This window comes from Scyliorhinus canicula, chromosome 1, assembly GCF_902713615.1.
Source record: "Scyliorhinus canicula chromosome 1, sScyCan1.1, whole genome shotgun sequence".
Taxonomy (NCBI): domain Eukaryota; kingdom Metazoa; phylum Chordata; class Chondrichthyes; order Carcharhiniformes; family Scyliorhinidae; genus Scyliorhinus; species Scyliorhinus canicula.
The window spans coordinates 73,246,337-73,274,051 of NC_052146.1; the positions used below are offsets into that span (position 1 = coordinate 73,246,337).

The 27,715-nt window shown below is 47.7% G+C and overlaps 1 protein-coding gene across 1 annotated transcript; it reads left to right on the forward strand.

The window, feature by feature from the left end:
* On the forward strand, nucleotides 1-26,915 carry LOC119977428 (phospholipase A2-like). Its single transcript, XM_038818325.1, has 4 exons — nucleotides 1-82; nucleotides 3,020-3,179; nucleotides 10,034-10,161; nucleotides 26,741-26,915. Exons 1-4 carry the CDS (start codon nucleotides 49-51, stop codon nucleotides 26,860-26,862), a joined length of 444 nt encoding a protein of 147 aa, XP_038674253.1. The 5' UTR covers nucleotides 1-48; the 3' UTR covers nucleotides 26,863-26,915.
* Nucleotides 26,916-27,715: the final 800 nt, after the last annotated feature.

A 27,715-nucleotide genomic window follows, 5' to 3' on the forward strand; every position in this document is an offset into this window, starting at 1 on the left:
GCAATTCTTTTGAGTCTACAATTCAGTTGCTGCAACAAGAGGGAAAACATGTGGTGCCTGCTTTTTGCTTCTCTGCTTGCTGGTAAGAAATGGAGATGATTAACAAGTGCACAGAGGCTGTTTATGCAGAGTCTGTTTAGTTCAGAAAATTGACTTTTCATCTAATAATAAGCAATAACTTATGTCTGGCTGCCTTAAAAATAAAAACCTGTTAAATACTGAGGCTGGTTTAGGGGCTGGTTTAGCACAGGTCTAAATAGCTGGCTCTGAAAGCAGACCAAGGCAGGCCAGCAGCGCGGGTTCAATTCCCGTACCAGCCTCCCCGAACAGGCGCCGGTATATGGCGACTAGGGGCTTTTCACAGTAACTTCATTTGAAGCCTACTCGTGACAATAAGCAATTTTCATTTCATTTCATTTTTCAATACACCAACAACTTTAATTTATATAGCACCCTTAAAACATCCCAAGGTGCTTTACAGGAGGGTTCTCAAACAAAATTTGACATCAACACACGCAAGGAGATATTAGGACAGGTAGCCCAAATCTTGATCAAGAGGTAGATTTTGGGGACTCCCTTGAAGTTAGAGAGAGGCGCGAGGCAGAGAGATAATTCCAGACTTTAGGATTGTGGCATTTGAAGGCATAGCTGTCTGTGATGGAGCGATGAAAATCAGGGACGACCAAGAGACCAGGATTATGGGAGCACAGAGACCTTGGAGGATTGTAGGGCTGGAGGAGATTACAGAGATAGGGAGGGGAGAGGAGGAATTTGAAAACATGGACATAAAGTTTAAAGTTGAGCTGTTGCTGGAACAGGAGCAAATACAGCTCAGTGAGTGCAGGGGTGATGGGCGAATGGGATTTGATGTGAGTTAAGCTCCGGGCAGCAGGGTTTGGAAGAGCTCAAGTTTACAGAAAGTGCTAGGCTGGCCGAGAGAGTGCTGGAATAGTTGAGCCCAGAGATAACAATAGCACGGATGAGGGTTTCAGCAATGGGTGAGCTGAGGTAGGGGTTGGGAATAGGTGATATTGTGGAGGTGAAATCGAGTGGTGATGGAGTAGTTTTGGAGACAGAAGCTGATCTCAAAGCCAGATAGGATGCCAAGGTTACAACAGTTTGGTTCAGCTTCAAACATGACCAACGAGGGGGGATGGGGTCAGTGGCTCGACCCAAAGACAATGGATTCATATTTAGCAATATTTAGTTAAAGGAATTTCTGCTCATCCAATACTGGACAAACATTGTGACAAATTAGAGACAGAGGTGGGATTAAGAGGGGGGTGGGGGTTGTAGAGCTGAGTGTAATCTGTGTACATAGAATACCCACAGTGTAGAAGGAGGCCATGTTCAACCCTGATATCGTATTTACTGATGATATGAGGAAGAGGCAATTTGTAGATGAGAAACAGCAAGGGGCCAATGAATAGCTCCTTGGGGAACTCCTAAGGTGACAGCATGGGCACAAGAAGAAAAGCCAATGCAGGAGATTCTCTTACTGTCACTGGAAAGATAGACCCAAACCAGGCAGATGAGTACAGACGACCAATAGATACAAATGGCTAAATAGACATAGGAAGTCAAACCCCCGTTCTTCTCTGCTTGTCCCAGGAAGGCATTGATTAATGTTTGGGTACATTTTCACGGCACTTAACTGCTCTCTTATGTATCCATGTTTGAGTTGAGGCAGTGATTGTTGTCTGGCTAGTACATTGCGAGACCTCACGGCTGTGCCTAGTACCCATTCTAATGGCCACAAACATATGCTTGTACCTACCAGCAAGGATCACTGTTAACTTGGGAAACTCTGGCCATGCACAGAAGTGTGATAGTATTACGAGAGCTGCATGAGGTGAGACCCACTCACTCAGTCCAAATCAAGAGTCAAACCCAGGCCACTCTGGTGCGCATGGTCCAGTTCTGCAGAGCACTGTGCGACTGACACACTGAGCCATTCGTGAAGCTGAAAACAACATCCGAATAGAAAGTTGTCGAATATTATTTATGGCATATGAGTGCCAGTCTAGCTTCAATTTAAGCAGTTTCACCTCTGAGTCAGAAGGCTCTACACACTGAGCACATAAACATGGCTGACCTGCCAGTGCAGCACTGTCAATGGTGCCATCTTTTGGATGAGTTCCTCTCAGCTGGATTATTATCCCTCTTACTGTCTGGGGAACCTTGCTGTGCATAAATTGGCTGGGTTTCCTTTGTGAGGGCCACGAAGAATCCAGCACGAGTTGAAGGATGGAAAGAAATAACATTTATTTACAATAACATATATATACAACAGCAGCAGCAACTCCCTTGTTGCTCACTCCTCTCTAGCTGGTTTCAAACTGGCCAGCTTTATTTATGCAGGGAATCTGCTAATGATTTCTCCGCTGCCCCTCACTGGGGAAGCTCATACTCCCAAAGGATTGGGGGATTGCTATTAGTCCTCAGCCAGTGGTAAGCAGGCAGGTGATAATAGTTTCCCTACATTACGCCAGTGACAACACTTCATTGGTGGTAACACACTTGGGGACATCTTGAAGCCAGAAGAGACGTAGAAATGTCAGTTCTGAATGTTGATGTGTTGGCTTGTGTAGGCTTGAGAGGTGAACAGACACTTCCAACACAGATGAAGGTTCAACTCAATTTTATTAACTACTTCTAACTAACTAACACACGATGACTGTGGGTCTAAATAATGCTAACTTGAACTAGAGACCTAAGCCTTGTCCAAACCAGTTGATTCTCTCAGCACGTGTTGTGAATCTGTGCTGGGCTGGATGAGTTCTTGTTACACTCAGAGGCAGCACCCAGAATGAGCGGGAACCGTGGTGCCCTCTGCCTTTATAGTGTGTGTATTCTAACTGGTGATTGGCTGCGGTGTTTGTACATGTTGATTGGTCCTTGTGTGTGTCCATCAGTGTGTGTCTGCACCATGATATATTGGTGTATATTATGACAAATGTTGGAAGCCCAGGATCCCAGGAGGAGAATTCAAGTTGATTGGTCCATTTCTGTGTTTCAGGTGTCCTCCTTGGAGAAGGTTTTCGGCCCAATGCCATCTGGCAGTTTCACAACATGATCAAGTGTGTTGTTCCAAACAGCCGTCCTGTCTTTGACTACAGCGATTATGGATGTTACTGTGGATTTGGAGGTTTTGGAATTCCAGTTGATGAACTGGACAGGTAACGTGAGCTCTTTCTATTTACCTGGGATGGAGGATTAAAGAGAAAGTGGGATGTTGTGCAGAGGAGAACCCATGTTCACTTAATGAGAAGAATTGGAGCAGACACAAGATCAAAGTGCCGTGTGTCACCCAACATTTTTAAGAAGAGTGGGAGAAGTATCTGAACCTTAAAAAAAAACATTCTTGGGATATGGGCATCACAAGCGAGGCCAGCATTTATGTTCCATCCCTAATTACCCCTAAGATGGTGGTGGTGAGCTGTGTGGTCAGGAACTCGTACCGTTCTGTTAGATGAGAATGTTCCAAGCTTTTGGCCCAATGATGATGAAGGAATGATCGTATATTCCCAACTTGAGGAGGTGTGTCACTTAGTGTGGTAAACCACTGTTGCGCCTATATTAGGTGATGTATGGTAGGACCTGTACTACAGGTACGGCCCACCCCTCCAACGCATCGTGGACCCCACAGACGGCCGCCCCAGCGGGGGCCTTACCCAGCCAATACACCTGCACCATGCACCAGCCAATGAACCCCGGGTGTCCCCGATGTTACTTTTGCGACCAGCAGAAACACCCCCGCCAACGCTGCCCGGCCCGCGCTGCCCTTTGTAAGGCTTGCAGTAAGAAGGGGCACTTCGCTGCAGTGTGCCAGGCCTGGGTAGTCGCCGCTAAAGCCCCCACCCCCCTCGTTTACGGACAATGGGCGCCGCCATCCTCACCTCCCCGGGCCACATGCGGCCAGTGGACGCCGCCATCTTCCCCCCTCAGACCAAGCGCGGCCAGTGGGCACTGCCATCTACCCCTCCGCGCAACACGTGCGGCCCGTGGGCGCCACCATCTTTTTCAACCCCGCCACGTGCGGCTCATAGGCGCCGCCATTTTGTCCTCCCCAAGAACTTCAGGCGCCACCATCTTGTCTCCCCCACGGCACATGGGCATCACCAACGTTCCAGGACCCATGCCCCCCGGGCACCCCATCATCCGACACCAGAAACGACCAACAACGACTTGCCTCAGTGACCATAGACCAGTCTCGTCCGCACAACCTGACCACCGCATCGACCAGCGTTAAGATCGACGGATACGTGACCTCTTGCCTGCTGGACTCCGGGAGCACCGAAAGCTTCATCCATCCGGATACGGTAAGGCGCTGCTCCCTCGCGGTACACCCCACCAATCAAAGAATCTCCCTGGCCTCCGGATCCCATTCCGTGGGGATCCGGGGGTACTGTACGGTCACACTCACGGTCCAGGGCGTAGAATCCAGCAGCTTCCGCCTCTAAGTCGGCAGCACGGTAGCATGGTGGTTAGCATAAATGCTTCACAGCTCCAGGGTCCCAGGTTCGATTACCGGCTGGGTCACTGTCTGTGCGGAGTCTGCACGTCCTCCCCGTGTGTGCGTGGGTTTCCTCCGGGTGCTCCGGTTTCCTCCCACAGTCCAAAGATGTGCGGGTTAGGTGGATTGGCTATGCTAAATTGCCCGTAGTGTCCTAAAAAGTAAGGTTAAGGGGGGGGGGGGTTGTTGGGTTACGGGTATAGGGTGGATACGTGGGTTTGAGTAGGGTGATCATTGCTCGGCACAACATCGAGGGCCGAAGGGCCTGTTCTGTGCTGTACTGTTCTATGTTCTATGTTCTAAGTCCTCCCTAATCTCTGCGCTGCCCTACTACTCGGCCTGGACTTCAGAACCTCCAGAGCCTAACCCTGAAATTCTGCGGGCCCCTACCACCCCTTACTGTGTGCGGCCTCGCGACCCTAAAGGTCGATCCACCTTCCCTCTTCGTAAATCTAACCCCGGATTGCAAACCCACCATCACCAGGAGCAGACGGTATAGCATCCAGGACAGGACCTTCATCAGGTCCGAGGTCCAGCGGCTGCCCCGGGAAGGCATCATCGAGACCAGCAACAGCCCCTGGAGAGCCCAAGTGGTCGTAGTTAAAACTGGGGAGAAACACAGAATGGTCGTAGACTACAGCCAGACCATCAATCTGTACACGGAGCTCGACGCGTACACCCTCCCATGCATATCTGATATGGTCAATCAGATTGCACAGTACCGGGTCTTCTCAATGGTAGACCTCAAATCCGCCTTCCACCAGCTCCCCATCCGTAAAGGGGACCGTCCATACACTGCGTTCGAGGCGGACGGTCGCCTCTATCACTTCCTCAGGGTTCCCTTCGGCGTTACCAATGGGGTCTCGGTCTTTCAAAGGGAGATGGACCGAATGGTTGACCAGTACGGTTTGCGGGCCACTTTTCCGTACCTAGACAACGTCACCATCTGCGGGCATGATCAGCAGGACCATGATGCCAACCTTGCCAAATTTCTCCACACCGCCACTCTCCTAAACCTCACCTACAACAAGGAGAAGTGCGTGTTCAGCACGAACCGCTTAGCTATCCTTGGCTATGTGGTCCAGAACAGAGTTCTGGGGCCCGATCCTGACCGCATGCACCCCCTCATGGAGCACCCCCTCCTCCACTGCCCCAAGGCCCTCAAACGCTGCCTGGGGTTCTTTTCATACTACGCCCAGTGGGTCCCAAACTATGCGGACAAGGCCCGCCCACTCATACAGTCCACCCATTTTCCCCTGACGGCCGAGGCTCAATAGGCCCGTATCAGAGCCGATATCGCCAAGGATGGGATGCATGCAGTAGACGAGATGCTGCCCTTTCAAGTGGAGCGCGATGCATCAGACTTCGCCCCAGCCGCCACCCTCAATCAGGCACGCAGACCTGTGGCATTCTTTTCCCGCACCCTTCATGCCTCAGAAATTCGGCACTCATCCATCAAAAAAGAGGCCCAAGCTATTGTTGAAGCTGTACGACATTGGAGGCATTACCTGGCCGGCAGGAGATTCACTCTCCTCACTGACCAATGGCCAGTAGCCTTCATGTTCAATAACACACAGCGGGGCAAGATCAAGAATGATAAGATCTTGAGGTGGAGGATTGAGCTCTCCACCTACAATTACGAGATTTTGTATCGCTCCGGCAAACTCAACGATCCCCCAGACGCCCTATCCCGAGGTACTTGTGCCAGCGCACAAATAGACCGACTCCGGGTCCTGCACGACAGACTTTGTCACCCGGGAGTCATAAGGTTGAACCATTTTATAAAGGCCCGCAATCTGTCCTACTCCATCGAGGAAGTGCGGACAATCACCAGGGACTGCCAGGTCTGTGTGGAGTGCAAATCGCACTTCTACTGGCCGGACCGTGCACGCCTGGTGAAGACCTCCCGCCCCTTTGACCGCTTCAGCGTGGACTTCAAAGGGCCACTCCCCTCCACCGACCGTAACACGTATTTTCTCAGTGTGGTCGATGAGTAGTCCAGATTTCCCTTCGCCATCCCATGCCCCGACATGACGTCTGCCACCGTCATCAAAGTCCTCAACACAATCTTCCCTCTGTTCGGTTTCCCCGCCTACATCCACAGTGACGGGGGTCCTCATTCATGAGTGATGAGCTGCATCAGTTCCTGCTCAGCAGGGGTATCGCCTCCAACAGGACGACAAGCTATAACCCCCGGGGAAACGGGCAGGTGGAGAGGGAGAAAGGGACGGTATGGACGGCCGTCCAACTGGTCCTACGGTCCAGGAACCTCCTGGCCTCCCACTGGCAGGAGGTCCTCCCTGATGCACTACACTCCATTCGGTCATTACTGTGCACTGCCACTAACAACACACCCCATGAACGTCTCTTTGCCTTCTCCAGGAAGTCCACATCCGGGGTGACACTCCCGACTTGGCTCGCAGCTCCAGGACCCATCCTTCTCCGTAGGCACGTCCGACTCCACAAGGCGGACCCGTTGATAGAGAGAGTGCAGTTGCTCCACGCGAACCCCCAGTATGCCTACGTGGCGACCCCGACGGCCGCCACGATACTGTCTCCCTCAGGGACCCGACACCAGCAGATTCCCCACACACACACCCCTCCAGCCTGGCACTACCCTCCCCTCCCCCGGCGCTCCCAGCAGCAACCCCCCCCCTCCCCCCCAGGACCATCCGTCCTCCCCCTGCCCACGCCCGAGGATGAAGAGGATTTCGGCATGCTCCCGGAGTCACCAAAGACCAGACCAGCATTGGCATCGCCGCCACCACCGCGTCGCTCCCAGCGGCACATCAAGGCCCCGGACCGGTTAAACCTCTAACTGGTCCACTGGACTTCAAAAGACATTTTTTTTCTCTCACAAATATTGTATATGTAAAATTCAGTTGTTGTATATAGTTCTCCATCACCCCAGCTGGACTCAATTTTAACAGGGGGTGAATGTGGTAAACCACTGTTGCACCTATATTAGGTGATGTATGGTGGGACCTGTACTACAGGTACGGCGGTAGTCCCTGCCTGCTGGCTCCACCCAGTAGGCGGAGTATAAATATGTGTGTTCTCCGTGCAGCAGCCATTTCGCCGCTGCTGTGGGAGGCCACACACCTTAGAGCAATAAAGCCTCAGTTGTATTCAACTCTTGTCTTTGTGCAATTGATCGTGCATCATTTAGAGTTGATGATTTTCCCATACTCCCGCTCCCCTTGTATGTCCAGGACATGGTGGACATGAATTTTGGAATTTCAAAGGAGAAAACGACAGGAAAACAAATGGTGTGCAAAATCCGTTGCTACAGCTCTCCCTAATTTTGCTTTGTTCGGGTGTGCAGTGTGACGCCCTCTGCCAACTTGGGACTGGACTCATTCTTGCATCCAGCAGCCTGCTGTGTGTGCCATTCGTGCTCTCCTATATACTGCCCCATAGAGGTATTCATCTGAGTCCTCTGCAGCAGAATTCATCTGTGACTGTGCCCTCCTGTGAGCTGGCATACCAACCATCCTTTACTCCCGGCTTGATTGCAATCTACTTGTGGCTAGATAACTCTGTGCATGCTGATCCCAGCTTTCTACTAGCCTTCAAGGTATGTGCAGTGTCAGTACTTGAGCGCGTAATACGAGTGTCAGCTCAATTGACAGGGCCCCTTCATTAGTCCAGGGCTGTTGCATTCTCTTCCGTCTTAGGCCTGCTGTGGTTGGGCAGGTGACAATTTCTGGGTGCCTGAAAGCAGGAAAACCAAAGAGGAAAGTTGGTGTGAGGTGCATGAGATGGAAGGTGTTACCACCAGCAGTTTTTTCATCATGGCAGGTAGTGTGGAGGGTGAGCTGGGGCTGATAAAAGGGCCATAAGGCAGGACGAGAGTATCACCCTCAATATTCTCAGTGATGCTGGATGCAATGGGCTCTGTTGCAGCTGGCTCAATGATGCTGAGGGCCATCTCCTGCAAAACACAGAGGGAAGAATGCCAGTTATTGTGCAGCATTGTGTTTGGGTTCTGAATAGCTGACAGTTTGTGGGGGCAGCGAGAGGTGGGTGTGTGAGTAGGCATGAGACTTGAATACTAAGGTATGCTGTTGGGATTTTGGTGCATTGAGCAGAATAAGAGGCTGGTGGTGTTGGTGGCTGAGAGGAACCATGTGAAGATGCATTCACGGACCTTGGCCACCAGGGTGAGGTTGTAGAATTATTGGGGCATTGCTGCCTGTTGGAACCAACAATTCTACGGACACGTGCTTGTAGGATTAGAATAGCGGTTTTAATATACTCACAACAGAGCCAGCCTATTAGCCATTGAACTTTCGGTGAACTGGCCGGCTCACCATGTGGCACTGATCTTTATACAGCAGCTTCCGGGGGAGGAGTCCTGGGCAGAGCCAAGGGAGAAGCCCCGTACAACTCGCGCATTCCCAGAGCTACTCCCCCTGGAGGACAGGTAGTGCAACTGCACTTACAATACAGACACATGTATATACAGATTATTATCCGGTGTGAATCAGATTCACCACACTGCCATTGCACCCCCCCCCCCCCCCCTCCACCCTCCACCCCCCCTGTTGAGTGCAGGAGAAGCTGGCAGTGCAAAGAGGACACCAGCAGCACAGGGCTGTAATAATGGTAATGAGATCGGAGCACCAAGTCTTTCTGCTGCCTACCTTCAAGGGGACTGGCACTGCCAGGTTGTGAATTGTGATCCCCAAAAAACGATGCAAATACATTTTTAGCCCATAAGATCCATCAATATCTGATAAGAGAAACCAAGGCATCCTCCCTTCGTGAGAGCTATTCTGAGTCTTAGGAGAGAAAGATTTCCCTCTTTTAGTGGCTTAACCTAAATAATAGGTTTGTAGATAATGTTTTTGGGTCTGGTGAACCTAAACCCGTCACAATCTACCCTAACAAAACCACTCCATAATTTTATAGACCTCAATCAGATCACCCCTTGGCCTTCTCTTTTCTAGGGAAGTGGAATTGAAGATTGGACTCTGAACCAGAGTTGATAGACTAGTGCTTTTGGCAGGTGTGGACAAGATTAGGATGAGGGGAATTGTGTACACAGAGGTGTATTGCGGCTCCATGCAATTTGAGGATTCAGATGCCTGAAAATGGAGATTTGCAGATTGGAATCTGAATCCAGAGCTGGGTAGCTGATTGTTTTGTTGCCCAGATTCAGAGGGCTGCTACTCATAATAACACAGTGGTTAGCACTGTTTCTTCATAGCGCCAGGGTCCCAGGATCGATTCCCGGCTTGGGTCACTGTGCAGAGTTTGCACGTTCTCCCTGTGTCTGTGTGGGTTTCCTCTGGGCGCTCCCATTTCCTCCTACAAGTTCCGTAAGACGTGCTTGTTAGGTAATTTGGACATTCCGAATTCTCCCTCTGTATACCCGAACAGACGCCGGAATGTGGCGACTGGGGGATTTTCACAGTAACTTCATTGCAGTGTTAATGTAAGCCTACTTGTGACAATAAAGATTATTATTATTATTAGTGACTAACAGATTTCCCCCCTCGTGTATTAATTCAGATGCTGCCAGGTCCATGATGTCTGCTATGGAGGTACCAGCAAAGTTAAGGAATGCCGGCCAATCTATGACAATCCCTACATCAAGCTATACAAATACTCCTGTTCTGGGGGCATTGCCACCTGCAGCCGTAAGTACATCTCCCTTTAACCTGCTGCCATTCCGACTGTGATATCGCAGGGGGCTGTGGATGCTGATAGGTGGGGTGGAGTTCACCCAGTTCAATAGCTAACACAGTTGTCCAAAAATCAAAAACTGAATGTTTATTTAAAGGTCTTCAGATACTCAGCATAACAGAAGAGAAAGGAAATAAACACCTAGCACTTCTCTGAGCCTAACTTTACAGACGGCATATCCCTATTTAAACCTGGACAGCTAATCCATTTCCCAGGAAAATTTCAACACAGTATATAACAGTGACAGTCAGATTACCAGTATGGGTTCTCACATAGGTCAAAGTTCAATCCAAATCAGGCTTTTTGTAGAGTCCGAGTAGCACACAGCAAATTCTTCACTCTCCAATTCCTTGCATTCACCAAGTTGGCAGTGCTCTGCCTATATAGTCTACCAAGGCTATACATCTGATTTTCATTGCACTGATTCATGATAGGAATTTGCAATCGGTCTGTCATGTGACTTATAGGTTTACTCCCTGTGGTCACCTTGGTAGGGGAAAACTCTGTCAAGAAACTGGAGAATCTTATGAGATAAGATTCTGTCCTTCCAGCACCCAGCCCCTGGTGACATCACCTTACTCTAAAACTGTTGTATTCTCCTGGGCAACAAATTCTCACCTGTGGGCCATCTGTCAGGTGTGAGCGTTGCCTGTGAGGCTGCTTTACCATGGGAAACATCACACCTAAGCCCATTATAACTCTCTCCCCCCGGCTGCCACTCAAATCACCAGTAGGGCTTGCTTAGATTAATTCACTCATCGCAAGACTGGGAATCAAACTGGCTCAGTTCCACATTAGGCAGTGCACTTACTAGTTGATCCATCAGATATTCCAAACCTGAAGTGTAGGGAGGGCACAGCAAAAGTCTCCAAAATTATGGGCGGGATTCTCTCAGCCCGGGGCCAGGCCGGAGAATCCCCACAACCGGTGCGAATCGCACCACGCTGCCGGCACGCGATTCTCCGATTGGCGCCGCCGTGGCTGGCGCGCACCGGTCGGCTCACCAACCACCGCCCCCCCCCCCCCCCCCCTCCCGCCGATTCTCGGCCAAGTGGCCATCGTTAAAAAAGCCAAGTCCCGCCGGCGCCATCCACACCAGCTCACAGCCGGCGGGAACTCGCCGTGGACGGGTCGGGGGTGGCTTGTGGGGGAGGGGGAGGGGGGCCTTTGATGTGGCCCGGCCTGCAATTGGGGTCCACCGATTGGCGGGCCGGCCTCTCTGGCTGGGGGCCTCTTTTCTTCCGCGCCAGCCCCTTTAGCCCTGCGCCATGTTGCGTCACGGCCGGCGCGTTGAAGGCAGCCACTGTGCATGCGCGCATTGGCGCCGGTGCCACTAAGCATGCGCGGATTCCGCGGCACCCAGTTGATGCCGGGATCAGCAGCTGGAGTGGCGTGAACCACTCCAGTGCCGTGCTGGTCACCTGTAGGGGTCAGAATTGCTGATCCTGAGGCCGTGTTGACGCCGTCGAGAAGCGCGATGGCATTGCCGACAGGGTCAACACTTAGCCTCAGGATCACAGAATCCCGCCCGACATGTCCCCTTTTGTGAATAATATTGTTGAGGAGATAACATTGTGTGCTCTTGTGCATCTTGTGGCTATTGGAACACAGAATGTTTTGGCACAATGAGTTTAAGGCAGAAACTACTGCATCTTTTACAGAAAACTGATTAAGTATTGAAAGCCACGGAAGCTGTGGGAAGAGACAAGTGAAGAAAAGTTAGCATGTGATTGTAGTCAAGAGCTGATAGAGACCCAATAGGCTGAATGGTCTTAATCTGTGTTGTAAACCCCTGTGGCTCTGCATTTCTATCTGATGCAACCTACAGTTCAAATAATAAAATATTTGTGAGGGCAAGAACAAGCTATATAATCAGAAAAATAATTAAGATACTGATATGCAAATAAAGTTTGAATACAGGCTGGGGGGAAATACCTTTGTACTGGGCAATGTTGCCGGTGGGTCAATGTTTGGGCAAGGGTGATGCCAAGATATATTGCCATTGGGTCGTGAGTGAGTGGTCGATCACAGAACTGGACATGAAGTCCTTCCCTGGCATTTGAGTTGTCCAGGTGGAAGGCTTGAAAAGCAGCCATGGTAATGTTTGTCAAAGTCTCTGGGTGGGACACTCCGTCCCGCTGTATCTGTTTTCTGGTACGGCGCACACCCGCTGGCAGCGGGATTCTCCGTCCTGCAGCCGGCCAGTGGGGTTTCTCATTGTGGGCAGCCCCACACCGTTAGAAAATCCCCAAATTAGCGGAGAATCCAGCCCTCTATTTTCTGAAGTAGGCTTCCGGACAATAAAGATCTTCAATGAGTCTTTTCTCAATGTCCTGATGTTTCTTATCCTGCAATGCCAGGGCCAAGTCACCAACATATATGAGGAGCCATGACTTTGTGGGAAGGTGGGCAGCACGGTAGCACACGTGCCAGGGTCCCAGGTTCGATTCCCCGCTGGGTCACTGTCTGTGCGGAGTCTGCATGTGCTCCCCCTGTATGCGTGGGTTTTCTCCGGGTGCTCCGGTTTCCTCCCACAGTCCAAAGACGTGCAGGTTAGGTCAATTGGCCATGCTAAATTGCCTTTAGTGACCAAAAAGATTAGGAGGGGTTATTGGGTTATGGGGATAGGGTGGAAGTGAGAGCTTAAGTGGGTTGGTGCAGACTCGATGGGCCGAATGGCCTCCTTTTGCACTGTATGTTCTATGTATCTATATATATTGAGGAGAGCCAGTGCAAGGACTGATTCCATTTGCCTTTCTCTTCTAAAATACTTTTGCTTTCATAAAGTATGGTCATAAATTTTTCCATAATAACAAACAATCATCATAAATACAAGAATCAAATACAAAAGTAAAGAAAAAGTAATAAAAAACTTAAAAGCTATAGGCAAAATTCTCCGCTTGGGAGATTAAGGGCTGCAGAAAAATTTCATAAGTGTGGTAGCGAGCGCCAATTGCTGCGAGCTTCCCGGCGCTTGGCCCAGCGAGGCCGGCAACGCAATTCAACGTTAATTGCTCACGGGCTTCTTGTCCCAAATAAAAGCTCGCCAGCTGATTCGCCGGCACTGCGCTCGCCAGACCCCCACTAACAAGGTTGAGCAGAACTTAAGCTGCACTTGCTCAGCCAACCCCAGCCAGCTCGAAATAATGGTACCGAGGAGATCGGCCTCAAGATTCGGGGATGCTGACCTTAGGAGGCTGCTAGATGCCTTGGAGGCCAGGAGGGATGTCCTATTTCCCCGAGGGTCACAGAGAATCAGCCACAAGGCAGCTAGTACTGCCTGGGATGAGGTGGCAGCAGCTGTCAGCTTGGGGAGTGTGGCCAGAAGCACTGGCCTTCAGTACCGTAGAAGGTCAAAGACCGACACCGGGCAGCATGAGTGAGTAGACACCGACACCCCCCCCACTGCTCCCCCCAAGGGAGCATTTCCCCTCCACCATCTCCCTATGCGATCCACAACCCTTCCTCCACTCCTCCCCTTCAACCCCCCCTCCCTCTAACTCTCCTTTCACACTGCTCCCCCACCACTGTGCTCTCTGTGTGTCTCCTCAGGAAAAGCCATAATCGGCGGGAGAGGGCCCAGACTGGTGGTGGGGTGCCGAACTTAAGAATCCTCACCTCCTTCGAGGACTGTACTATAGGCCCAAACAGTCAGCGGGTTATTGAGGATATGTAAAGAGATTACAGATAGCTACCAGAAAAATAGGATGGTAATAGTTGGGGACTTTAACTTTCCTAACATTAACCTGGATAGCCATAGCACTAGGGGTTTAGACGGAGAGAAATTTGTCGAGTGTATTCAGGAAGAATTCCTCATTCAATATGTAGATGGTCTGACTAGAGAGGGGGCAATACCTGACCTCCTCTTGGGGAATAAGGAAGGGAAGGTGACGGAAGTGTTAGTGAGGGATCACTTTGGGACCAGTGACCATAATTCCATTTGTTTAAGATAACTATGGAGAATGACAGTTCTGGCCCAAATTTTAAAGTGGGGCAAGGCCAATTTCGAGGGTATTAGGCGGGAACTTTCAAAAGTTGATTAAGGAAGCCTATTTGTAGGCAAAGGAGACAGCTGGTAAGTGGGAATCTTTCAAAAAGGAGTTAACTAGGGTTCAAGATGAGCACATTCCTCTTAGAGTGAATGATAAGGCTGGTAGAAGGAGGGAACCCTGGATGGCTCAGGATATTGAGGCCAATGTCAAAAGGAAGAAAGAGGCATATGACATGCATAGGCAGCTGGGATCAAATGGATCCCTTGAAGAGTATAGGGCTTGTCGGAGTAGAGTTAAGAGAGAAATCAGGAGGGCAAAAAGGGGACATGAGATTATCTTGGCAGATAAGGCAAAGGAAAATCCAAAGAGCTTTTACAGATACATAAAGGGTAAAAGGGTGACGAGGGAGAGAGGAGGGCCTCTTAAGGATAAACAAGGTCATCAATGTGCAGATCCGCAAGGGATATGAGAGGTCCTAAATGAATATTTCTTGTCAGTATTTACTGTTGAGAAAGAGGTGCTGGAGGTATTAAAGCGCATTAAGATAGATAAATCCCCGGGACCTGATGAAATGTATCCCAGGATGGCCCCCTAGATGAGATATTTGAATCGACAGCCACAGGAGAGGGGCCTGAAGATTGGAGGGTAGCAAATGTTGTGCCCTTGTTTAAGAAGGGCTGGAGGGAACTGCAGACCGGTTAGCCTTACTTCTGTAGTGAGTTAGTTGTTAGAAGGTATTCTGAGGGACAGGATCTACAGGCATTTAGACAGGCAAGGGCTAATTAGGGAAAGTCAGGCTTTGTAAGGGGATGTAAGTCATGTCTCACAAATTTGATTGAGTTTTTTGAAGGTAGATGAGGACAATGCAGTCGACGTTGTCTACATGAACTTTAGCAAGGCCTTTGCAAAGGTACCACATGGTAGGTTGTTGCAAAAGGTTAAATCTCACGGAATCCAGGGTGAGGTAGCCAATTGGATACAAAGTCGACTTGCCAATCGAAGCCAAAGGATGGTTGTAGAGGGTTGTTTTTCAAACTGGAGGTCTGTGACCAGCGATGTGCCTCAGGGATCGGTGCTGGGTCCACTGTTATCTGTTATATATTAATGATTTGGATGAGAATGTAGGAGGCATGATTTGTAAGTTTGCAGATGACACCAAGATTGGTGGCATACTGGATAGTGAAGAAGGTTCTATAAGATTGCAACAGGATCTTGAACAATTGGGCCAGTGTGGTCGATGAATGGCAGATGAAGTTTAATTTGGATAAATGTAAGGTGATGCATTTTGATAGATCAAATCAGGGCAGGATCTACTCAGTTTATGGGAGGGAGTTGGGGAGAGATACAGAACAAAGAGATCTCGGAGTACAGGTTCATAGCTCCTTGAAGGTGGAGTTGCAGGTGGACAGGGTGGTGAAGAAGGCATTCAGCATGCTCGGTTTTATTGGTCAGAATATTGAATACAGGAGTTGGGATGTCTTGTTGAAATTGTACAAGACATTGGTAAGACCACACGTGGAATAATGTGTTCAGTTCTGGTCATCCTATTATAGGAAGGATATTGTTAAACTAGAAAGAGTGCAGAAGGGATTTACGAGGACTTGATGGTCTGAGCTATAAGGAGAGGCTGGATAGGCTGGGACTTTTTTCACTGGAGCGTAGGAGGCTTAGGGTGATCTTATAGAGGTCTGTAAAACAATGAGGGGCCTAGATAATCAACATCTTTTCCAAAGGTAGAGGTGTCTCAAACTAGAGGGCATAGGTTTAAGGTGAGAGGGGAGAGATACAAAAGAGACCAGAGGGGAAATTACTTCACACAGAGGGTGGTGAGCATCTGGAATGAGCTGCCAGAGGCAGTGGAAGAGGCGAGTACAATTTTCTCCTTTCAAAAACAGTTAGACAGTTACATGGGCAGGGTGGGTATAGAGGGATATGGGCCAAATGCGGGCAAGTGGGACTAGTAAGTGATAGAAACTGGGCAGCATGGACAACTGGGCCAAATGGACCTGTTTCCATGCTGTAAACATCTACGACTATGACAATCATGTTTCTTTGCTGCAACTGTGACCATGATTGCCCTTTAGTTGTCATACATATTTTATGTTTCCCAACATGACCAAAGCAAGCATTTACAAGTGTCTATTTACAGTTTGGTTTGGGCCTTAGCTTGCCCTTGGACCTGTGGCTTTGTTCCTTGTCCCTCATGTTAATTTTGCATGTCTTCGTTCCCCCCACCCCCCTTCTCCCCACCCCCTTCCCTGGCATCCATTATTGCGGGAGTGAACATGTGGTTGTTGCAGATGGGGCCTATGGTGGACATTTCAATTTGGCCGAAATGTTACTTTGTTTGATAACATGTCTGGAACGTGGCTACTGATGTGTCAGGCATGTTGGTTCGACGTTGATGGCAACTGGATGCAGGGAAGCTAGAAACAAACGTCTGACACAGGAGATGATCCAACACTGTTTTATTTAACTAGTGGACTGTTGTCCATGTTCAGCTGTGAGCTGACAATCCATTAATCCAACTGATGACCTCTTACTGGCTTGACCAGACTTACTAGCTACCGCAGGTAATAGTGCCCACTAACTTGTGCACTCTGACTGTCTCAGTAGCTGGGTCCTGCGAGAGGGAGAGTCTTAATGCTCTGTGGGCTTTATAGTGGTGGTGTCCTGTCTGGTGATTGGTTGTTCTGTGTTGTGCATTCATTGGTCATCCTGTGTGTCAATCACTGCCTGTCTGCATCTCATTAAATACATGAGTGGATATTATGACATCTCCCCTTTTAAAAAAATAAGTTTTGGAACGTGAAGGTATATACATGCCTGACTATGTACAAGTGGTGAGTTAATGAACATATGTACATGGGAAGGTGTCTATTGTGCAGATACAGAGCAAACGGAACTAAATTTACAAGGGTAAAGTCTATAGATTCAGTCTTTGAAGCGGGCGCCGAATTCTTGTCGATCGGTGCTGAGGTGGAGCAGGAGACCCTGGCACTTGGACAGGCGGGACTTCTGGCAGATCGGTGGCCTCGTGGCAGGAGACGTCCGGAGGAGGGCGGGGAACTCTCCGCAGCTCCCTCCTGTTGCGCCGGAGAATGGGGCCGTCAGCCACTTGAACAATGAAAGACCTTGGGGCGGCCTTCCTGACAACAACAGCTGGGGCTGACATACCTCCCTCAGGCAACTGGACGCGAACAACATCTGCGGGAGCCAGCGCAGGCAGATCTGTAGCATGAGCATCATACGTGATCTACTGCTGGTCCCTGGACCGGTGCGCTTTTTGCAGCACCGTGAGGTAGTCAAGGTCTGGAATATGGATGGCTGGAACAGTCGTCCTCAGGTTGCGGTTCATGAGCACCTGCGCTGGAGACAAACCAGTCGACAGAGGGTTTGCCCTGTAAGCCAGCAGCGCCAAGTTGAAATTGGAGGCTGAGTCTGCAGCCTTGCACAACAACCGCTTGATGATATGGACCCCTTTTTCGGCCTTCCCGTTTGATTGCGGGTGATGGGGACTGGAGGTGATGTGTCTGAAGTTGTAGGATCGTGCAAAATCGGACCACTCCTGGCTGTAGAAACATGGACCGTTGTCACTCATTACTGTGAGTGCTAGCCCGTGCCTGGCAAATGTCTCTTTGCAGGCTTTGATGACGGACCTGGACGTGAGGTCCAACAGTTTCACCACTTCCGGGTAACTGGAGAAGTAGTCGACCAAGAGCACGTAATCAGGCCCATTGGCGTGAAAGAGGTCTATCCCCACTTTAGACCACGGAGCGGTCACAATCTCGTGCTGTTGAAGTGTTTCCTTGGGCTGAGCCAGTTGAAACATCTGGCAGGTTGGGCAGTTGAGGACTGTGTCGGCAATGTCCTTGTTGATGCCCGGCCAATAAACCGCCTCCCGAGTTCTGCGTCGACATTTTTAATAGAATTTAGAAGTGCAGAAGGAGGCCATTCAGCCCAAGGTGACCCTCATGGATCTCTCCGAACACTATAGCTCACATACTTTGAGGACTGACGATCCTATCCAGTTTAAGAAGGATTCCCTCAATGACCGTTAACTCATCCTTAACGTTAAAGAACTGGGGACATTGCCCCTTTTGCCAGCCATGGGCGAGGTTGCATCATGCGCTGCAGTAGAGGATCCTTGGCAGTTTCTTCACATATTTGGACCACTCGTTCATCAGTGGCGGGTAGGTTGCTGACACACAACTCCACCTGTGCCTATATGTGGCAGATGAAGTCGCCCTGTTCACACGGCGTGGTGATGGATCGGGATAGGGCATCCGTGATGATCAGCTCCTTACCCGGTGTGTAGACGAGTTCAAAGTCATATCGGCGGAGGCGAAGAAGAATTCGCTGTAGCCGAGGTGTCATGTCATTTAAATCCTTCTGGATTATGTAGACTAAAGGCCTATGGTCTGTTTCCACCGTGAACGACAAGTATTATCAGTCCATGCATCAGGTAGGACCCCCATGATCCTCCAACTAGCCAATCGAACCATCTCCCTGAGGTTTCATGCAGTTTCTTAATTTCTTTCCGAATATGATCAGCGAGGTTAATGATATTCTCTGAACTATCGGGGATGCAAGTACAACATTCGGAGCCAATCACAGCACACGTCCCTCCTTCGCTGCCAAGAGGTAATCTAAGGCTGCCTTATTTTGTAGGGTGATGTACCGTCAATTGGACACGAGTCGAGATGAAGATCCAAACATTAGGTTTTAATCGACTAGTTGTGTGCCCGGCAGTTGATTTACAGAGAAAGGCTGACTGCCGGGTCCTACGGGTTCTTATACCCCGCCTCGTAGGTTCCCGACCAATCGGTGAGCAGTCACATGACTAGTCTCAACCAACCAGCCGAGAGGCACATGACTGGCCTGAGCCAATGGGCAGCGAGTGTTCTGCACCAATGGCAGATAGATACCGTAAACCTCCTAGTTATATCACCACATAGGGTCACTGTTCTTATGGCAACCATCTCGTTGCTCATTTAGAGCAATGCCTCTGTGGTATCATTGACTACCTCTTCTAAGATCGTTGCTACTTTACATATTTCCTTGTTGGCAAACGCCACTCCAATAGGGGGAATCAAGATTCCGAAGAAACGTTATAGTTCTCTTGTGCCTAGTTCCCACCTGATGGTGGTCCCTCAAGTCCTTAAGGTGGTGGATATGGATAAATGGGACTACATATCCTTAGCATGATCCCGTCCACTCCTTCGGTAGCCTGAGGTACGCCTTATGACCACAGGTAAAGTAGGTGCCATTGTACAAGGTCAGTTTAGTCACCTGATCACCCATCCAGGAGGTTCTAAAAATTACGTTGCCTCCTTCAGTTTTATTGGGAGTTCTCAGGTTCATAATAGCCCGAAGGGATGTGCTTTTGCTGGATGAGGGGGTGATATTGAGATAGTGTTCACATGCACTATCTCCTACCTTGATGGCTTCTCGTGTCCCATTTTTTAGGAATCAGATTTCTCCCTTTGGGCGACCCATCCCTGATGTATTAGTTAGGACAAATGAGGGGGGTTATGGTGGCCATTATACTTGGGTCGATACCAACCCTTGAACTGATTCATATAGTACCCAGCCGATTCCCATTTTTCTATAGTATTCCTGATGTGGCGAGAGATTACCGATTGCAGTGTGATCGTGTTGCCATTCCTTAGCCACCATTCTGCCGTGTCGGAAGTATTAAAAGGGATGGGATGTAGGGGGATTCCTCCTTCTGCATGTATCGGTATATGAGCACAAACCCAACATCGGGACACATTGGATTCCTTTGCATACACATAGGACATATAAAGGTACGTATTCACATACAATTCCCGTTTGCTTTTATGGAGACAGTTGTCTGTTCCCAGCAGTCCCAAACACAGTGTCAATTTTATCAGATCCGTCCTTATTACTTTAAATTAACAATGTCCCAAAGCCTATGCCGGCCACGCGCTACTGCCCGAGTTCCCGTTCAGCTTGCTTGGAGGTCAGAGAGGAGAGGGTCTGCAAGCCAAGCAAATCACATATATTCAAACATTGGTTTCAATTGTCGCCTGGGTGCGTCTTGAGTTGAGTCCAATGTTTCCAGACCCCTTTCCCTCTAATGTCGATACATGCACAAGTATCGGCACTAATTATAATTTGGTATGGCCCGTTCCGTTTAGGGGTGAAACCGGGTTTTGCAGGTAATGTTTTCACCATTACTCGACTCCCTGCAACAGGGACTTCAGGAAGTGTCTCAAGTTCTCTCTGTGTGTCTTGTTGTTCCTGACTGTCCTTTACTGATTTACACAGCTCCAGTACATAACGTCTGATTCTATCTTTCTACGGACCTAAATCGGCCCCCCAGTGATAATGTTCTCTGGTAGCTGCATCACCCTCCCAGTCATTAATTCATATGGGGTCAAACCAGTTGTACGGTTTGTTGTAGCCCTTAATTTAATCAGGATTATGGGTAACACGTCAGTCCATGTTAATCCCGACACCTGAATAGCTTTTGCCAAAGCATTTTTAAGGGTTTGTTTCGTTCGTTCTACCATTCCAAAGCTTTGTGGATGGTTGGGGATGTGGAATTTTTGTTTTATATCCATGAGTTGTTACACTGTTTTTATTACTTTCCCAGTAAAGTGCGTTCCCTGGTCGGAATCAATTTGTAGCGGTACCCCCCATTTCGGGATGACCTCTTCTGCCAATATTCTGGCCACCATGGTGGTAGTGCAATTCCGAGTAGGGAACGCTTCCACCCACTGGGTAAATTGATCAATAATCACCAAACAGTACGTCTTCCCATGGGATGGTGGTAGGTGTCCCGTGAAGTCTATCTGTAGATGTTCCCATGGCCCTTTGGGCCGCGGCTGCTGTCCCATTTTTCCGTCATCCAAATTACTTTCCGTTTCTCATTGGAATGGTAAATTATGATATTGTGTATAATCCACTGATTCCCTTGCTTCATTAATTTAAAAGGTTCAATCGATCCTGCTTCTATTCCTGACTTCCTCACATTAATGTCTAACATTGTCTTGAACCATGTACGCCTGCCGGCCCTGGTTTACATGAGTCAATAACTTTCTGCTAAGTTTCCTTCAAATTCCTTTCGTCCGTTATCATTTCCCTACCAACGTGAAGTGTATATTTGCCATTATAACATTTGCAACATAATAAGCCATCAGTAGGCACATTTAATACATTCAACTTTTGGGGTTACAACCCAATTGAATCCATACATAACAGTCCCTGACAATTTACAAGACATTTCTTCCTTAATAACTATTACAGCTCTCCAATGCAATATTGTTTGCTGCATTGGTTACAAATTTCCCGCCGTGGCACAAGCTGCAAAAATTCTTAAACTATTGTCATTTAGCACGTGGGGGTTCCTCGTCAGTCGCTGCTGTCTGCCGAGACCCTTAATAACTCCACCGCGTAGTATGTGCCCCGTGGAGACCGTAGGTCATCCATCAGCTGATGTCCAGGACACATGTCCAGGTCGAGATGTGTGACCAAAGGTTTCACTGCTCAGTAATAATTTGATATTTTGATTTGTTTCTAACCTGTAAAGTTTTCCTCTGGGCTCTGTCATTTAATTCTCTCAAGTATGTAGCCAATTGTATCATTAATTTTCACCCAGTACTGTCTAAAATATTTCTCTCTGGAGTGTAGTTCTCTTCTCTTCATCCGAACAAGTATGTCTATTATTTTTTCCATCTGAAAAATCAAATGAACAGGTGTACTATCTATTTGTGTTTGGATATTCCAGAAGTGCCCTCTCCAGGACTTCCGGATTTCCTTTGCCATCATTTCTTTCCTTTTTCTTTTTTTTTTGAATGGTTTGTTGTCCTTATCATTTATGTACATCGTACAATTAAGGCCTGTTAAGCCTCCTCCTTCTGTCATGCACCCCTGAGTGAGATTCGAAGAATCTCAAACTCCTCCTCTTTTGCTCGCTCAGTGATCCAATCTGGTCGAAACCTTACCCTGATACATTTCGGGTATTGCTGCTGGTTTTATTTCAATTTCTTTATTTTTGATTATGACCGGATCGTTATGAAGGTAAGTTCCGAACATGACATTTTAACTTTATCATTTGTCCTATCAATGCTGCTAACGGGTTTTAATTCAGTCTTCCCACAAATTGGGTCATGTTTTAATTGTGATACAATTTCTTTTGCTCCAGACACCATGCTTCTCTAATTCAACTGTATGTTTACCCAAATTCTGAACAATTGTGTCTTTACCTTTTACAGTGTCACTGATTACTTTGCCTGTGGTTTTAGTTGGTAGCTTCACTCAAACTTCCTCTGTATTATCGACTGGTTTTAATATTTTAAGTTTTCCTGCATCTATTTTCATTAAATCTTTTCATAGAATTTACAGTGCAGAAGGAGGTCATTCGGCCCATCGAGTCTGCACCGGCTCTTGGAAAGAGCACCCTACCCAAGGTCAACGCCTCCACCCTATCCCCATAACCCAGTAACCCCACCTAACACTAAGGGCAATTTTGGACACTAAGGGCAATTTATCTTTCCCAATCCACCTAACCTGCACATGTTTGGACTGTGGGAGGAAACCGGAGCACCCGGAGGAAACCCACGCACACATGGGGAGGATGTGCAGACTCCGCACAGACAGTGACCCAAGCCAGAATCGAACCTGGGACCCTGGAGCTGTGAAGCAATTGTGCTAATCACTATGCTACCATGCTGCCCATCAGATTCTCAATTCCTGATACTGCAAGTAATTCTCCTAATCTAATTTCTGGTCCACTATCTTTATTCCCTAAAGCTCCTTCTACCATGTATTTAACATTTAAATATCATTTTTTTTCCTGCTTCTGAATTTCTTGTGATCATTGGGCACTAGAACCCTGGTGGAGCTATGCCGTGTCAATTTCAACACATTAGTTTCAAAGTAACTTCCTGCAAGCAGCTGTCTGCTGTCGAGTTAACTTCTACTTGATGTGAAACTCGGTTTTGTAAAATACAACATTTTAAAAACTACAAACACCAAAGGAAATTCACAAATCCTTATTGAACACACACACATTTACCCACTTTAGTTTGGCAAATTCGGGGATAAAGCTTTCTAACTCCTCTTACAGTTGCCGGGCGTGGCATCTGTTGTAACGCTTTTTTTCCCCAGTCTACCGGCATTTCTTTGAGTCCTTGTGAGATTAGATGTCCTAAATATAACACTCATTCTTTCCCAATTTTGTGCCTCTTTGGGACTCACTTTAAATCCCACAGTGTTTAATTCGCTTAACCACATATGTCCGCCTGGTGTCCGGACTTGCATTCCGAGGCTATCGGTATATCATCTACATACTGTAATATTGTACATATTCTTTCATTAAGTCATTCCCCATTAACGTTCCCTCATTATTTTGTTCCCTCATTATTTTTACATGCATAAAATCACATTGGTATATACTAGTTATTTTTTCCACCAGTGTGGTTTCGCTTAAATAGGCGGGTGTTTTATTTCCTCCTACCCCCGTTATATCAATCATTGTATTTGAGGGAGGCAGGGGGAGGTTAGTAATTGATATAGATGCGCCTGTGTCCACCAACATTTCACATTGTCAGCCCCCCACCAGTGCAGACACATAAATCCTCCCCTCTTTTTGCTCATAACTATGGGGGCCACAGACTGTCAGTCTATCTTTTCCTTGGTCCCCTGTTTGTGTTGCAGTGGCTGCAATGGGGTCCTCCATTCCCAGATCTGTTTCCTTTCTTTGGTTGTCGACAGTTCTTCGCGAAATCTCCCTGTCTGCCACAGTTGTAACATTTTAAATTTGGCTGTGTCGCACCTCCGCTACCATAAGCGCTAATGTTTTCTTGTTTTATTTTTATTTGGCGTTTCTCTTCTCCGTGTTCCTCAACATTCTTCACAGACCCGGAACAATCGTTCCCCATGTTCAGAGGCTCCCTCTCCCTCTTGTTGCTTAGTTGTGGTAATCTTACTCCAATTGGTTGGGGCGTTACGCAGGGTGGTTTGTACTGCTGTTTTAAATGGGGCAAAGTTTGCCTGTTGGGCGTCCACTTCGGTAAGGACGGGTATTGTCTCCTGTCCCAGTTACCGGGGCCATATTACATTCTTCCACAGCCCCCTGAGGTAGGGAAGGGGCTGTTACCTCATGTGTTGTCTCATAAGGTGGAAGGAGACCCCTATGATTCTCCTCTAACAGTTGATTCTTTTTCCTAATTCCCTTACCCTAGATTCTAATTTCTTTATTTTATCTTTGTCCTCAGACCATTTTTTGGTAGAGGCTGTTACCTATTCAAGGCCAGATTCTAATTGGTGGACTAACAATACTCCTGCTTTCTTTGTTTTATCTTCCTTTTCCCCATCTATCCATTTCCTTTGTTGTTCCAATGTCTGAGAGACATCCCAACCATCTTTCTGCATCTTCTTAATTAGTGAGTGTCTGTCGGTCATATACTTCTTGATCAGTGACCCCGTCGGTCTCTGTTTCACTTCTTCTCCTGCCATTTCGGTAACAATTTTTATACTCACGATTATCCCCGAGTCTCCAGATCGTGTTTACCCACCGGAGAGCGCTCTTCAACCACCGGTATTTCCTCTCTTAACAACCGGTCTAAGGCTGCGTGTTAGGGATGAGCACTTCCTTGTCCTTAGGTTAACTCAGGCAGTTATCATTCTCTCAGTCACTGAACCTTTTATGAATTGACTCAGGTCTTTACCACTGTTCGGTTATTCTGTCCCTGCTCTCTCAAAGGGGTGGCCAGCCACCTTAGTCCGGAGACAGATCCTGCCGACTACGCCAATTGAAGTGGAAAATAACACCAAAGAGTTGAGTCAAGTCAATTTATTGGCAAAAGCTTTTGGGAGAAAGCCAGGCACTCCGCAGTGCTCATGGTCACCTTCTCAATTGTACAATGGCTATTAGCCTCTTTTATATATGTACATGGGTTAGTTCCTATTTAGCTTGGGGGGTTACATACGTGACCAATTAGGCTCCCCCTAGCAACAATTAGCTTTCAATCACATTTCTCTGAAACCATTCGTTATCTAATGCTCGCAACTCTTTGTTCACAATTACAAGGATAACAGGTGTCTCAATAGTTAACGGTCAGTTTGTCAGTTACAGAATGACTCAGCAATTAATCGGAACATTGCAGATGTGTTAGTAGGTCAGTTAGAGAATGACTCGCCACTAACCCTAGTTATCAGGTCATTGCAGAATTAGATTGCCGTGGTTGTCAGTCCACACTATTGCAGGCATAAGCTAATAATTAAACATACTAAAATAAAGAGATTAAATGAATAACCTCTAATGTAAATTTCCCGTAACAAAACAAATCCAAACTGATCTGTGATAAGGAAACCACATTGAATTGTCCAATTATCATTCTAAACAATAAATAATAATAATAACCTTTATTGTCACAAGTCGGCTTACATTAGCACTGCAATGAAGTTACTGTGAAAAGCCCCTAGTCGCCACATTCCGCCGCCTGTTCGGGTACACGGAGGGAGAATTCAGAATGTCCAATTTATCGAACAAGCACTTCTTTCGGGATTTGTGGGAAGAAACAGGAGCACCCGGAGGAAACCCACGCAGACACGGGGAGAACGTGCAGACTCCGCACAGACAGCGATTCAAGCCGGGAATCGAACCTGGGACTCTGGCGCTGTGAAGCAACAGTGCTAACCACTGTGCTATCGTGCCACCCTCAAAGCAACAGTACTGAACTATTTTTTTAAATTGGAAAGATATTCCTATTTTCTCCCATTTCCCTGTTCTTGGTTAACTTTTGTCAGGTTGAAGGTATAAAAAATGCTCCAAATAAAGGGTAACGTCCATGAGTGTCTGAAAATTAGGTTAACGTTCAAGTTGAAGACCGTTCACCTGATCTTAGAACTAGAAGATAAACATGCTTCTCTGAATAATAATAGATAAGCTTCAAAAAATAGGACTGCTAACTCCTCTCACACAGGGACGGTACATTTATTTAATAGCCTATGTGAAGGCTTGAAATAGGTGAGAAGTTGTCGGTGTGATATTACTCAATGAGGGGCCAAACAGACTTTTCCTGTTCCAAAAAATATTCTGAAGGGTCAGTACCTTATGGAAACAAAAATGAAAACATTTTCTGCCCACTGCATCATCCACGCGGGTCCCGCCACATCGTGGCTAGAAAACCATGACCGTATTCTCCAAATCATTCAGAAACATAACAGGAAACATAGGGGTGGGTCCCCCAGTCCCTCAGTTGCGTGTCTCTCGGTAGTGCGCCATTGCTGGCGGTGGAACTCTCTCTTCTCGGAATGGATTTCCCATTGAAGCCACCGCACACCGTCGGGAAACCCACAGGTCAGGATGTGCTGCCAGCGAGAAAAGAGAATCCCAATGGCTGGAGAATTCCAGCAGAGACGAAATGTGACCTCTGGTTTCAGTAGTTAGAAATCTGGACAATTCTCTGTAAACACGGAAGACAGACTTTGTACCAAATGAAACTGGCCTCGGTACAAGATCTAGTTCGAAAGTGCTTTAGAAATTGTTCCTTTCTTTTCTCTGCAGCTGATAACAGTCCCTGTGAAGCCTACATCTGTGAATGTGATCGGCAGGCAGCCTTGTGCTTTGCTGAAGCTCCATACAAGGAAGAATATAAACACCTGGACACAGAGAAGCACTGCGTCTAAAAATACTACGCAACCACATGGGGAAAGAATAAATAAAGCTCAACCTCAATTTATCTTCCTCTTCCACTTCTTTGAATGCACTAAACTGCCACACACACATGCCAGGGAAGATAAACAGTTTCCAAAGCATCAAAACAAAACAGAAATAGCTCTGAATAAACCCAAGGTCATCACTTTTGGCAACAGAATACGCTAAAAATCCTTCTTATTGCATAGAATTTCAAGTCTTTTATTATTGCTCACGGACCACATTCCACAATTCAGCTGAAATTTGTACAAAACCTGTTTCCAGAGAACTGCAGCAGTTCCAAAATGAACCGAGATCTCTCAGTGCTCAGTATGACTACTAGCCATTCACTCCACACTCTGGAAAGCCAGTATAAAGATAGTATTCCATGCTGTCTGCTGTGTAACTTCCTGCACTATATTTCCTGCACTATAATATTATTATTATTATATTTCCAGTCCAGGTTCTATTCTGAAATAGTCCCCAGATAACATTGTAATCTGAAAATAAAATCATTAGCATGATGCTGTTAACTACCATTGAAAACTTCTCAAACTCATGTGTTTGGCTAATTCTCTAACACAACGGCATGGCGGTTAGCACTGTTGCCTTACAGTGCCAGGGACCCGGGTTCAATTCTGACCTTGGGTGACTGTGTAGAATTTGCACATTCTCCCAGTGTGTGCATGGGTTTCCTTCGGGTACTCCAGTTTCCTACTGCTGTCCAGAGATGTGCAGGTTAGGTAGATTACCCATGCTAATTTGCCCTTAGTGTCCAAAAATGTACAAGCTAGGTGGGGTTACAGGGTTGTGGGGGAGTGGGCCTAGGTAGGATGCTCTTTCAGA

What these genes read in the sequence shown, in the direction of transcription:
- LOC119977428 (XM_038818325.1), top strand. Translation starts at nt 49, where the DNA reads ATGTGGTGCCTGCTTTTTGCTTCTCTGCTTGCTG. An exon ending in TTTTGCTTCTCTGCTTGCTG is followed by an intron (nt 83 to 3,019) that starts GTAAGAAATGGA and finishes TCTGTGTTTCAG; the next exon opens with GTGTCCTCCTTGGAGAAGGT. An exon ending in GGGCATTGCCACCTGCAGCC is followed by an intron (nt 10,162 to 26,740) that starts GTAAGTACATCT and finishes TTTTCTCTGCAG; the next exon opens with CTGATAACAGTCCCTGTGAA.